This window comes from Zychaea mexicana (assembly GCF_025766255.1).
Source record: "Zychaea mexicana strain RSA 1403 chromosome Unknown BDB00scaffold_29, whole genome shotgun sequence".
In the NCBI taxonomy this organism is placed as follows: domain Eukaryota; kingdom Fungi; phylum Mucoromycota; class Mucoromycetes; order Mucorales; family Lichtheimiaceae; genus Zychaea; species Zychaea mexicana.
Window position 1 is genome coordinate 152,282 of NW_026516692.1, and position 14,880 is coordinate 167,161.

The window sequence follows — 14,880 nt, forward strand, 5'->3', positions numbered from 1 at the left end:
CATCGACTGCACCAACCATCCGGAAGATGAACCTTTCGCCACTCTCCCCCATATCATCGCATGGAAAGGAGAATATAAATATGGATTCTACGCTACCTGGCATAAGATGCCTCAACATTGTACCTGGTGTCACCAACCTGGCCATCATCGCAGCGACTGCACCGAATACAAAATGAATCTAATGTGCTACAACTGCCGCCACGTGGGACATATAGCACGTGAATGCCCGCGCCGCATGACCGCCAATAATAATGAGGATACGAACAAGAGACGTAAAACATCAACAGGGAAGCAGCTGGTAACGACTACGGGGACAAAGGCATCCTCTACCGGCAAAGGCAAGGGTAACCGATCTTCAATGAAGAAAACCGCCACTTCCTCCCAGCAACAACCGCAAAGACATGGCTCTGAAACCAACAGTAACACCGAGGTTAGCAACAACGATGCCGGCGCCATAAAGACCGACGATGAACAGCAAGTTGACGTCGCTACCAGCAGCGCATCAGACGACGACGACGAGAGACGACTTAATGACGACGATAGCACCATCAACGACAGCGCATCACATGACGACGGGAAGGATAAGGACGATCATGCATCGCACGACGATGAGAAGGATAAGGACGACCATGCATCGCACGACGACGGGAAGGATACGGACGACATTGCATCACACGAAGAAGGAAAGGATACGGAGGACCACGGGCCAACTACAGAGGAGCAACATCACCAAGATGAGAATGACACTTTGGATTCACAACAGATCAGTTCAGTTCTGTCCAACATTATCTCTACCATCGAGGAGGACACTACGATGGTCGACGCCACTGCTGTTAGCGAAGACGTCGATTTCGATCTTCAAGACCTTCCTATGACAGAGGCAGCTCGGAAGTCTCTTCGTACTATGTCAGAAGCCAAGAAATTGCGAATCCAAAAAGCACTACTCGTTCAAGCAGCTAAATTGCCCGGTGTGTCGGCCCTGACCAGCCACAGTGCTTACGGTCGTATTCGCAAACCGTCAGCAAAAGCTCTAGATAACATCGCCAGTGGGCAAAAGCCAGCTGGGCGAGGTAACTCCACCAACGTTAAACATCAATGAATAGGAATTTTAATCTAAAATTCCTATCACTCAACTGCAACGGTCTTGCCAAGATCAGCCGACCGTCTGCACGCCAATCACTCATCCGCCACTTGCGGACCACACACCAACCTCACCTTGCGGCTATTCAAGAAAGTCATGCTGACCGCCTTGCTGATCCACAAACCTTACACCACGAATTCTACGCCCACAATAGTCTATGGACCCAACACGTCGGACTAGTCTCTTTATCTACTGCTATCAACCTTGAACAACTCGCCATCACACCAGACGAACGCGCTCTGCTCGTCAAAATTACACATTCCTCCGACGTTTTCGAACCTTTCTTCGTCTTGGTTCTTTATGCACCTGCCGACACTGCCATATCTCGTCGCAATTTCTACCGCTCTCTCCTCGAATCACCAGTACTTCAGCTACGCGACTCTGAATTTTGCACCAAGCTTATCATTGCTGGTGATTTCAACTACGACATTACCCGCGCACACTATACGCGCGAAGCACCATTCGAATGGCACGCCCTTTTGGATGAATCATTTTCCGACTGTATCACCAATCGTGACGAATGCTTGCCATTCCCGACCTTTAGGCGTGGCGCGACCACTCATTCTACGATTGACTACATTTATGCTGGCTCGCAATTCCGTGGGTCCACTCAAGACTCGACTGTATCCTACGTGAACCCTGCTTGGACCGATCATGCCGTACTTTCAACCACTTTCCGACTATCCTCCCCCACACATGGGAAAGGATATTGGCGGGGTAACCCATCTGTCACCTTCCACAAAGCTTTTCGTCAATCTCTTGCCAAAACTCTCACCACATTGCATCCGCATCTTGCAGCTTTGCCCACTACCCAAGACAAATGGGAACACCTCAAGTCAGTGGTGACACGTCATATGCAAAATTACAGCCGTAACCACACACGTTGGCGCCAAAAACAACTGTGCGCCTTACAGTCAAAACGAAATCGCTTCTTGCGACATCAACCTTCTCCCGCACTGCGTGCACAAATCCTACCGCCTTTGGAAAAACAAATTTCTGCGCTGCAACAGGAAGAGACTGACATCGCTGCCCTGCGCGCTGGCCAACGATGGCGCGAACACGGTGAAACGTCGGCGGGTTACCTGAAGCGCACTATTCGCCAACGCCAGGATGACCGTACGATCCACCAACTGCAACACCCCACCACGGGCACCATTTACACTGATATCAACGGTATGCAAGATGCTGCCACATCTTTCTATGAGCAACTATACACCCCAACAGACGTCTCAGATGCATCAATACAACACCTGTTGGATAACATTCCTACGGACGTGCATCTGACAAGTGACGACCATACAATCCTCACTGAGGATTTTGACATTGAAGACCTACGTTTGGCAGCCAAGCGTGCACCGAAGCAAAGCAGTCCAGGCCCAGATGGTTTGCCCTATGCTGTTTGGTATCTTGTTTTTCATCACCCTCTGTATGCAACGCTTGTCTGCGATGTGTACAATGACGCTTGCCAACATGCCCGGTATCCGCCCTCTTGGCAGGAAACTTGTGTCACCCTCCTGCCCAAAAAAGGCGACCTGTCTTCTCTTCGCAACTGGCGTCCTATTTCCCTTATCAACTGCGACGCCAAAATCTTCACTCGTCTGCTCAACGCCCGTGTTATTCAAGTTGCTCAACCATTGATAACACCTTTCCAAACTGGTTTCCTCCCTGGTCGTTTCATCGCCGATAACGGGATTTTAGTCCGGATGATGATGGATCAAGCGTCAGGACGGGACAACGATACCAACCTTGCTTTGCTATTGGACAACGAGAAAGCATATGACCTCATCGCGCCAGAATACCTCTCTCGTGTTTTGGAGCGTTTTGGCTTTCCCTCCGCAACCATCGACAGTATTCGTTTACTTTTCTTTCGCACCAACATTCATATCAACGTCAACGGTCACATCAGCTCACCTTTCCAACAAAAAAGAGGCCTGCGCCAAGGTGACCCGCTCTCGCCAATATTGTTCAACCTAGCGATCGAACCACTACTACGCTCCGTGCTGGAGGATGAGGTTTTCTGTGGGGTTGACATTGCTCCTAGCAACCCTGGCGTCCATTTTCCTGCTCCACCTCCACCGCTCAAAATTTTGGCTTACGCGGACGATGTATGTGTCTTCCTAAGTCAAGATACTGACTTGGAGCGCCTACATCACCACCTTCACCACTATCAGCTGGCCTCCAATGCTCGTCTCAATGTGCATAAGACTCAAGCCGTATCTTTGTCCGGCAGGCCCCAACCGGAATGGAACCAAACACTCGCTCGCTATGGCTATCCAGCATGCCATGATCGATCGCATCCTGAAGCCGCCGTTTATTTGGGCTTCCCGTTAGCGACCTCAACAGCACAGCATCGTCTCTTCATGGATCGTCTTCTTATCAGTATACGCACGAGTTGTCAACTACATCAACAACGCCAGCTGTCAGTGCGGGGGCGCGCCACCATCCTCAACACATTGTTACTTTCTCGCTTATGGTATGTTTTGCGGTTGACTGGTGCACCTGCTGCGTCATTTTGGACCAAACTACAGACCATCATCTCCGGCTTCCTCTCTCACCGCATGTTTCCTCGCATTGCCCTCTCTCGCCAGCTACTACCAAGAGACCAAGGGGGTCTACAGATCCTTGATCCACGCACACAACAACACGCTCTTCAATTACGCTGGATTCAGCCACTGATCAATTACCCAAACGGTGCTGCATCGTGTTCCCTGGTGGTCCCCTACATTGCTCACCATCTGCTGAGCATTGGATCAGAACTACCTGACCACCGTTTGCTGCTCGCATTCCCGGAAACACGCCCTCGTTCCCTACAACAACAACCTTCAGCAATCGCATCACTTATTCTTGCTTCAATCGATCGACTCCAACTAGCACCATCATCCATTTATATCCCACCAGCGCTTGTACTCTGTTTGCCTAGTCGCGCAATATGGGACCCCGGTGACAATGCCGAAGTCAAAGACCTGCTCCGTTCGCCAAGCCTCAAGAAACTGAAGGTATCGGATCTGTACGTCTTTGATGCTACTCCTGGTTTATTACGACGACGTCTGCCACAGGACGGCCCCATTCGCCACCCACGTGTCACTCGCCGGTTTTTCGAGGCCATGCAGCATGGCCGCATCATACTGAAATACTTCTTCAGTCGCCTTTGCCTACCTGCATCCCACCCGTTGGCCCAACATAACGGACAGCTCGGCACCACGGATGGTGACGTGATGCGTCCCCTTTTCACAGATCATCTCACGGATCAAGGACTCACCACCCGTAGTTTTCGTCGTCTTTGTTTGAACAATACTTGTGCAACACCACACCACCCGACACTCAATGCTAGTCGTTGGCGTCAATTTTGGCATAGTACGATGCACCATTCAGCCCGCAATGTCTGGTATCGCGCACTTCACAACACGCTTCCCACTGCCAGCCGTCTCCACAGTATTGTACCAGACTTCATGCCAAGCCCGCAATGCCAATTATGTTTAGGTTTCGTTGATACAACTCGTCATTTTCTCGTTGATTGCCCACTTCGGTGGGCCGTATGGAAGGAAGTCTGGGGCTTGGTTTTTTATGCTGAGCCTGATCCCACTCTCCTCCTCAACTTCATCATCAACCTGGACTGGCCCGTTGCCCCTGCGTCCACCACACAACTACGGACCATGGTCGTCCAATCCGTCCTTTTGGCATGCTGGCGTGTCTACTGGAGCTGGATCTTCGACCGCGTCCCTTATACTCACTCAACTGTGGTCTCACTGGCACTGAAGCTGCTTGCCCAGCTTCGCCACCCCAAGATCACTGCCATAGACTAATAAGTCCATTGTCACCCCTCTCCGCCCTCTTTTATTATTTTGTATATTCCTCTTTTTCTCTTATCTCCAACACACCTCTGCTTTGTACGTGTGACTTGGATTAATAAATTTTGGCCTACCGGCTCATACAAAAAAAAAAAAAAAAACTTACAGAGTATCCCTTCGTTGCTTTCCCTTTTCTTTTTTGACAATGTGTGAGTCCAAGTTGGTCGTCCCCGCTCTTCTGCAACCACAGCTACACTATGCAAGTTTGTTCGCGAAAGATCTCAACAGAAAAGGATTGTAAGTTGTGATTGGCATTGGAAATAAGACATGAGTTTGCCAGTGTAAGGTTAATTGCAAGAAAGTTGCTCAATAGAGTATGTGGTAATACTCTGTAAACGTCCTTTAACTTGTCTAATATTCTTAAGGTACATAATCTACAATCGAATTTGTTGCTGTCAGTAGCAGGCTGATCGTAAGGACTTGGGGAAAGGGACGATGTGTACCTGTTGTCAGATGCGTTGAAGCTCATGGGCATTGCGGTTTTACTATTTACATAGGACGCACACATGGAGTTGTCCTAGTCTACCTCTCTGGAGGTCATGACTGCTATCATATGTTGGCATGTACCAGCTATTCAAGCTCTTTTACCGGATGACTTCTTGCTTCAGCTCGCCCCCAAAGACCCACAGCTTCTCTTGTCAAGCTCACTGCTGTGTCAAGCCATTTTCCTGTCCTCGTCGATTCACTATTGCTGCTACGGTCATTGTGGCTGATGGCTTAAACCGTTTGTGCAATCCAAGCCCAGACCGGATGCGTCTCTATTCAAGTGGCGAGGCAGTTCATCAATGACCTGATATTACCAACACCACCAATAATTAACAACCCAGCTACGTACTGTTTAAACGTTTGTGCTGCGACAAGGCCGAAAAGTCAAGGACCCGGCCGCGCTAAAGATCATCCATCGCAAATTTTTGGGGTGACGAATATTGTTTAAACCTGTCAGTGACAAGCTTTTTTGGAAAGTCATGCCAATGGATTGTATCAGGGAGAAGAATTTTTCTCTCAGCGACAATGTCAAGGTCCTGTGATGGCGCACCCGCAAGCATGGCAAACCAGATTGTATGTGATACTGCTCAACCATATCGTCGAATGCCTCCATCCACCGCCGCCAACGGCCGTTCCGCGCAAACCTATCTCATTGATTTTGGCCTTGCAAGAAAATTCAAAAGGCATTGCTGCGAGCGAAACCACCCCAGTCCATCTCTTACATCTCTTTATATCAAAATATTGTCCTTTCTGTGGCGTACGTTGTTTCGTGAATATAATGCCTCCATCCATCGTCGACAATGACCGCTTCATGCTCCTTAGGCAGCTAGGAGCAGGAGCATGTGGCCAAGTGTATCTTGGTGAGTAACGAATGGATGCATGATTGATCAAAATTCTGAATAGTCACACTTAATCTTGTACTTGAAGCTGTGGACACCGTAGAGTCCAAGCTTGTCGCTGCCAAAGTGGAAGCTAAAGAGAAGAGCCCGCTCTTGTACCGCGAGTATCGATGCTATGAAGATCTCGTTGCGAGGGGGACCTGCCAAGCACCCAAGCCGTTGTACTTTGGTACTCAAGGCAACTATAACGCTCTAGTTATGGATTTGATGGGTCGTAAGTACACTACATGAGCGTCATAAACTGTAAAGAGAAAAAGAGACATACGCTGAACAACAACTCCCTGCTTCTAGCCTCTCTTGAAAGTCTCTTTGAGATGTGCGACAAGTCGTTTTCCCTACGAACAGTTAGTATTTTGGGCTTGCAGTTGGTAAAGTATTGTAGATTATGTTTATTTGATATGGGCAGTTCACAATTGAAATAGACGACTAATATGTTGGCATTGGAAATTCAGTTGCGGCGGCTGGAGTTCATTCATTCGAAGGGCATCCTGCATCGCGACATTAAACCCGACAATACTGTCATGGGGGTGGACGGTGATGAGAACAAGGTTTACCTTATTGATTTTGGGCTATCAAAAAGGTTTATGGTCGACGAGAAACATATTGCCTGGAGGGAAAGTCTTTGATTTGTGGGCACGCCATTATTCTCAAGCATTGACGACATAGGTGAGGGTGAGTTGAGCTGCAGCAACGATTTCCTACTGTTATTTGTTATCTATTTTGTTTCCACCACTGACAATCTCACTTGTGTTGATATAGTGCAAAGTACACGGAACGATTCAGAATTGCGCGGTCACATGCATCTTGTCGCTTTGAAAGCTACACTCTGCCGTGGAAAGACCTGTTGTTGGAAGAGGTTAAGAAAAAGAAGTACGACCTTAGTAGCTATGTCACCTTAACCAATCTGGTTGACTACTTTGGCTTTTTATTGGTGCTTAATTTTGCGAAGAAGCAGGATTATGACCTACATATCGACTATGGTACCAGCCAAAGAGCACGAGTTCGAATCGGCTGTAAGTTTTGACACCTTTTTTAAATGTCTTCTTTTTGTTTTATCGCATATATTCCGGAGATACTTTGCGCGCAACAGTCCACTTATTCTCATTTTTGTTTTTCTAGTTAGACAAAGGAACAATATAAAGAACGACCAATCCGTCCCCTTCGTTTCAAACGCTCACTGCTTCTGTTGCTTCGACGGCATCGGAACAACAACACCTTCACCGAAGGTCCGCTACGGTTGCCGATACTCATAAGCGAAACTATACCTAGTAACAACATCACCACCAGCAAAGAACCGTCAAACAAATTCTAAATGAAGCAATCACAGCACAACACATGACTAGCTTACACATCTTAAAACTCTGCATTTACACGTATACTACAATCATTAGCTCTAGCCTGTTACGTAGTGTATCTATTGTATGCAATGGAATGCACTTATAAATTATATTCGGCTTATAGGAAGCCTGCAAAAGTACAACGTTCATTTTTTAGTTATGAGTCTTCTGTCGGGAATAGAAGCGCTGATGTCGCTTACTTATCGAAATCAACTACTATATTTATTCTTTGACTATGAACAAACATCGAGGGAAGTCAAAAAATGAAACGTCTTGCCTTTGACCGACACCAACGTATCATTTGAAGCATCAGATGGAGGCATTTTTTATATATACTGAAAGCTCTGAATAGGAGAAGGGTCACGGAAATCATCTTGAGCAGCAGTTGGCATATCACCTGGCCGGGCCAAAGGCCTCTCGTGTTCGTCTGTCGCCAATCGCCAATCCAAAAGTACGGTATCTTGTCGCAAAATAGAGAATCTCAACTCAGCGCCTTTTAAGATTGCTACTTACTGCTTCTCCATTCTAATTGCATAGGTGACTAAATCACGTCACTTGTTGCTGCTACCGGAGCTGTTTTGAAAAAAACCGCTGATTAGACGATCTCAAGAAAAACTCGCTGAATGAACTGCTATTGTAAACTCAATTTTTTTAAGTATGCAGCAGAAATGAACAATGTATTTGATCAAGATAGCGCATGACCATGTTATTTCTCTGTTTACTGAGATATAGGTCTACTAGAAAGTTGACAGTGCTGGTGTAAGGGTGCTTGATCCAACACTGAATATGTTACAATAAATTGACTGACAGTATACAAGAGCAAGATATAGTCTTTGATCGCATATGGGCGACTGCCCATATATATGTTCAGCACTTGTTTCCTCATCATCGGGCATACCCTCAGTAATGAACTCAAATGTGCTTCATCATGGTAACAATGGCAGTAAATGCTACAAAAAAGATTTCTTTTAAAATTACGCTTATATCGAATAATGTGTGGACAATGAACGGAATCAGAATACTTCCTCGATTTGACGGATAACGAAAGGCTTGGTTAAAATGCTGTTGTTGCCATACTGCTGCTGTTGCCCCTGGTTAAAAAAACACAGGCGGTGCACATTCTACTACGCACGCAATAGAACTCCTTCACGGCGAGGCCATGGGTGTTATTATCCCCCAGACGTATGGAAAGATAAATATTGTACCAGCACAGTCTCATTTTATCCGCATGGATAAGATCCTGCACCATCACCAGTCAACGTTCCCTATCAAGTAAAGCACCGCACTGTGTGGCCCAGCACGCAACTGAGCCCGGTCTTGGTCCTGATATTATAACGGTGGCAGCCTTAGCTTCAAGTCGTGGGCTTATCGCATCCTTACGGTTCTATGTATGATAGAGCAACACTGTACCTGGCTTGCTCATGACATTCAGGGGTTCAATCTACCAAAAACGAATAGCAAAATGCGATCAGCGTCGTCCTTGTGCAGAGAATCCACCAATTGCTTTGAAAAGTAATCACAAGTACCCGTCATGCAACGATTTCCTTGATTTAACGAGGCGCGGTATTTGGTAGCAGCGCTGGCAGGGAAACCCCAATAGTGATGCATTCGTCGGTTCACAAAACGCGATAAAGGGCTTGTCTCGTGGTGGCATACAACTTGATGATTGGCAACAGCAAGCATTGATGGCGTAAGGAAAGGAAGGTGGGAGAGGAATACCGCAGCCCGCAACATCGATAGAACCTACTGAACAATCCGAACTAGCCCTAAACCAATGAATCACGTTCTACGTGCGTGCGATTGTTGGGGGGAAGGGGAGGGGGGTCATAAACAATAAATCATCGGCTATGCGATCATGGTGGGAAAACTTTCTTCGCTACGGCAGGTGATCACATGTCGGCAACTAAGAAGTGAATCTGGCACGCTGGGGGTCCTAGCGTGGTGTCCATAGCAGCTGTGGCCATGCACAGCAAACAAGGCTAGAAAATATATCCAGGCAGGCTGCCGTCGCAAGCAGGTCGGATACATGCCAACTGAGTAATAGAAGGATAGGCCTGGATCGTTTCTTTGTATGCGCTTACATCGGCCTCAAAACATAACCCAACACAAACGTGAGGGTAGTATGCATATGCTCTTGCAAGGGAAACAGGTTTTCCGCAGCATCGGAATTGTTTCGTTGACGTTCGTTGAGTGTAACAGCAAACATGTACACAGTAGAAAATCACACGCTTGCTCAGAGAATGAGGTTGTAAGCACGACGTACTGCAACATCACTGCTAATCGTGCTCTTGATACAGCTATTTGCAGATCTCATCAATGTCTGTAATCGACGGAACGGTGTTGCGAGATGGTAAGTATAAAGTAAGCAGTGGCCTTTGGATGGCGAGTACGGAACTCTGGACTAAGAAACGAGCAGTGCTGCTAGTTGCTCGAGCGATCCAGTCCGATTAAAGGGAAACAGGTAGCGTTTGTTGCATAAACACACTAGTATCAACCTGTTATCCAACCATGCGGTATGAGACGATTTTGTAAATGAAGCGCTCCTTTTTCAGTACATACTTCTAGTTATTGATGCATCCAATCTTATGAGGGCACTGTTTGAATGTCTGCTTTGAAAAAAGAGAGAAAAACGATGCATATAAAAGCATTGCTGTGATACATTGTTCTTTCATTGGCATTTTTCCCTTCTTTCATCGTCTCCACTTGCTTTTTCGTAAACACAATGCCTCCATCCACCGTCGACAACGACCGCTTCGTGCTCCTTAGGCAGCTAGGAGCAGGAGCATGTGGCCAAGTGTATCTTGGTGAGTAACGAATGGATGCGTGAGTGATCAAAATTCTGAATAGTCACACTTAATTTTGTACTTGAAGCTGTGGACACCGTAGAGTCCAAGCTTGTCGCTGCCAAAGTGGAAGCTAAAGAGAAGAGCTCGCTCTTGTACCGCGAGTATCGATGCTATGAAGATCTTGTTGCGAGGGGGACCTGCCAAGCACCCAAGCCGTTGTACTTTGGTACTCAAGGCAACTATAACGCTTTAGTTATGGATTTGATGGGTCGTAAGTACACTACATAAGCGTCATAAACTGTAAAGAAAAAAAAGACATACGCTGAACAACAACTCCCTGCTTCTAGCCTCTCTTGAAAGTCTCTTTGAGATGTGTGACAAGTCGTTTTCCCTACGAACAGTTAGTATTTAGGGCTTGCAGTTGGTAAAGTATTGTAGATTATGTTTATTTGATATGGGCAGTTCACAATAGAAATAGATGACTAATATGTAGGCATTGGAAATTTAGTTGCGGCGGCTGGAGTTCATTCATTCGAATGGCATCCTGCATCGCGACATTAAGCCCGACAATATTGTCATAGGGGTGGACGGTGATGAGAAGAAGGTTTACCTTATTGATTTTGGGCTGTCAAAAAGGTTTATGGTTGGTGGAAAACATGTTGCCTGGAGGGAAGGTCTTCAGTTTGTCAGCACGCCACTATTCTCAAGCGTTGACGCCGACACTGGAGAGGGTAAGTCAAGTTGCAGCAACGATTTTTTAATGTTATTTGTTATCTATTTTGTTTCCACCACTGGCACATGTGCATTACCAACTATTTTCATATAAAAACTATTGGTAACAAATTTTTAGTTGGTAACAAAAATTTAAAATGGTTGCAAATTGAATTATATCTATAATAAAAAATAAACCTATCAATAATGAATTCAGAATATATAAATGTGATGAAATATATTCCTGTTGATGAAAATATAAAAGATATTACATTGTTTATTGCAAAGTATTTATTATTAGAATATGTTCATCAAAAAAAATTTAGAGTGAAGAAAAATGATAGAATATATCATAATGAACATGATCCTATGAAAAAATATGTTACGATATATAAATTTAATATAAAAGATATAGCTTATGAACCCATGTTCATTGCATATAAACTAATAAAATATAATGATTATATAAATTTATTTAAAATAGTAGATCCCATTTTATTTATGAATATGGTTAAAAAGATATTTTATAAAAAGAATATATTGAAATTGAGGAACAAGATATAGAAGGTTTTTTTTAAGAATAATAATGAACTTTATATTGTAAATAGTAATGAATATAGGTTTAGAAATGATCTAATAGAAATATTGCAGAATAATCACCATTAGTATTTGCTAATAAATAAATTTCAACTCAATTCCTTTTTTTTATAAAATTGAATTTTATTTTTATATAGAAATAAATCATTCAAAAAGAAAATGGTTGCGTTAAATGAATATCTTCCTATCAACCACATTAATCTTAGAATTAGTTTATATAAAGAAATTGATACATTTATTGATTCAGAATTCAATCATTTTGTTAAAGAATATATAATTCAAAAAATTCAACAAAATTTAAAAAATAAAATAGAATCTCTTTTTTCAAATGATCATTTCTTAGATTTGTCTATGAATCATGGTTTTTGTAGCTATAAATTCAAAAAAGGAAAACGTGATGGACAGTTTTGTGGGAAGAAAATCAAGACAAATTTACCTGATGATAAAAAGGATTATCCTTGCTGTCAACATAGTAAGCTACATATTCCAAAAAAAAGCTATTGGTAGTTAATGATAGTGTTAAAAATACAGAGATAAAAGAGCTGTATATAAAACCTGAGAAAAAAACAGAAAAAAAATTAATATTGGTAATCCTTTCTTCTTATGCTTTATAAATATTCGTCTATAAATTTCTTATATAATTCTAATATATATTATGTTCTTATTATAATATGCCTAGACTATGCCTTTCAATATATGCATTTAATACTTCTTTTTGGTTAAACATATCAGTAGATAACTAACTATTATCATTATTACTATATCCAACCCATTTTGCCTGAAATAAATATGCGTTCTTTTCTTTTTTATGTCCAATAATACTTTCTATTTCATATGGTACAGTTGAACACTGTTTTCCTTTTACATTTCTTCTTCTTTATCTAGTACGTTCATTAAAGTTAGGAATATCATTATCATTTTCACTATTTTCTAAATCATCTGATTCACTATTATCATCTATAACCATTTCATTATTTGATAATGTCATATTTAATAAATTATTTTGTAGTTGTACCATTCTATCAAGCTTATCCTTACTTTGTTTATTTTTACTAACAACTATGTCAATTAATTTTTTTTCAATAGGAAAATCAAAATCAGGACTATGCCATATTTTATGATGTGGTAAAACAGGTATATTAAATACTTCTACAAACTTTGTAATATTTTTTAATGAATAGGCAACACGGAACTGAAGATTATAATATTTAATATTATCCATCTTTACAATGAGTTTCAATCCATAACAAATAATTTAGCAATAAATTGCTAATTAATTTCAGTTATTCCTTTCACTGTCAAGCTAAGCTGCGTCCAAGTATTCCTTGCTTAGAGGAGGGATTTGCTCACTACTGTTGCACTGCCTATGAACCAAAAAAACTTTTACAAAACTTAATTAATTCTTAAGAATTAAAAACATTTATAATAATTAAAATCCCTAAGAATTTTTTTAAACTATTATAATTTTCTTATATTCTTGTACCCTGAAGAATTAACTATAAACAATAATATAAGGATAACTAATAATTATCTTTTATATTCAATTGCTATAGATTAATTCCCAACTGATTTATTATTATTAAAATGATAAAATTTATTTCCAATTTTCAGAAAATTGATTTTCGATTTTACTTCTAAAGCTTCCAAATGTATTATTAAAATGTTCTTCAGTAATAGTTAAGTTTCCATTTATATTTTTACAAATTGGATATACAAAGTTATCATTACTAAAATCATATCCTTTTTCTGCAGCAAGTTCAGTAAACTGTGTTATAAACAAAGTATATCCACCATCAACAGCTAAAGTATCATTTTGATTCATTTTATTATAAAGTTTCATATTTAAAAACATGCTACCATCAGAACTATCTACACAGAATTCACTTTTTGATATAAAAATTATCATATCATTAATATCAGCTGCAAATTGTATGCGTACACCATTCTTTTTAAATTTATATGAATATAAACATGATCTATCTAAATCTGTATCTGTATAATTAATTCGTGAATCATGACCATCTAAAATAAGTGTTACATGTTTAAATAAATCTGGATTATATTTTCTTGCAGACAACACACGTAATTTTATATTTAAAAACATATACATTAATGAATCATTTACTATTTTATTAATTCTTTTATAATTCTCTTCATTTATCCAAAATTTTTTGTAAAATGTATGAAATGTACTTTGAGGTATATATTTTTCAATTTCATCTTCAGAAATACCAGAAACTAAATGATATAACAAAAATAAACCTTTTTCTAATTCAAAATAAGGAGCCGAATACTCTTTACTTGTATATAGCACAACTAAGAAAAAAAATATAGCTGTATAACCTAATTTTTTAAATAATATATCTTTAATTTTTTCAATAAATTTAATATGTTTAATTTGTGTTCTATGTTTGAATTTATTATGCATAATAGGCTAATTCCATTCAAGAAATGTCCAATAATTAGCAATATTAATACTTACTTCCTCTGTAATTTATGGTCTATAATCTATTTGCTCCATTTTTTATTTATATTATAAAATTCAATTTAGATATAAAAAATAAATAATTCTTTAATAAAACAAATATTAATTTATAACCAACAAGGTAATGTAGTACCCACACTGACAATCTCACTTGTGTTGATATAGAACAATTGGTCCACAGTGACCTAGAGGCTTTAGGCTATGTCTTGTTGTATCTTATGACAGGAATGCTGCCATGGTATGGCTTGTCTGTAGAAAAGTTGATGAAGAAGAAGGAACAACTCGGGGACAATGTAGACACTATGTGCAAAGGTGCTCCTGCTGCCCTTGCAGAGTACTTTGCATATCGGTTTGAGCTTGACTTTGACCAAAAGCCAGTGTACAGAAAAGTTTCCCAGTATGTGGCATAGATGGCATCCAAGGACGAAAAAAATGAGCAACAGCACGAGTTTGAATGGCTGGTATGTTTCAACTCGTCTTTCAGTCTTATTTTGTTCTTGTGTTCCACATTTGGAGCCGAACGTTTACGTAACAATCCACTCATTAACATTCTTATGATTAATAAATATATTGAGAAGTAAAAAAAACTA

At 41.5% G+C, this 14,880-nt stretch overlaps 2 protein-coding genes across 2 annotated transcripts; both read left to right on the forward strand.

The window, feature by feature from the left end:
* The first annotated feature begins 5,897 nt into the window (after positions 1–5,897).
* Positions 5,898–7,210, forward strand: BDB00DRAFT_317727 (kinase-like domain-containing protein). The gene is made up of 5 exons (XM_053116912.1): positions 5,898–6,335; positions 6,403–6,588; positions 6,666–6,742; positions 6,827–7,046; positions 7,134–7,210. Exons 1-4 carry the CDS (start codon positions 6,017–6,019, stop codon positions 6,998–7,000), a joined length of 756 nt encoding a protein of 251 aa, XP_052980499.1. The 5' UTR covers positions 5,898–6,016; the 3' UTR covers positions 7,001–7,046; positions 7,134–7,210.
* Positions 7,211–10,433: 3,223 nt separating this feature from the next.
* Positions 10,434–10,935, forward strand: BDB00DRAFT_787283 (uncharacterized protein; the record flags this gene model as incomplete). Its single annotated transcript, XM_053120687.1, has 3 exons — positions 10,434–10,515; positions 10,559–10,768; positions 10,910–10,935. 3 exons carry the CDS (start codon positions 10,434–10,436, stop codon positions 10,933–10,935), a joined length of 318 nt encoding a protein of 105 aa, XP_052980500.1.
* Positions 10,936–14,880: the final 3,945 nt, after the last annotated feature.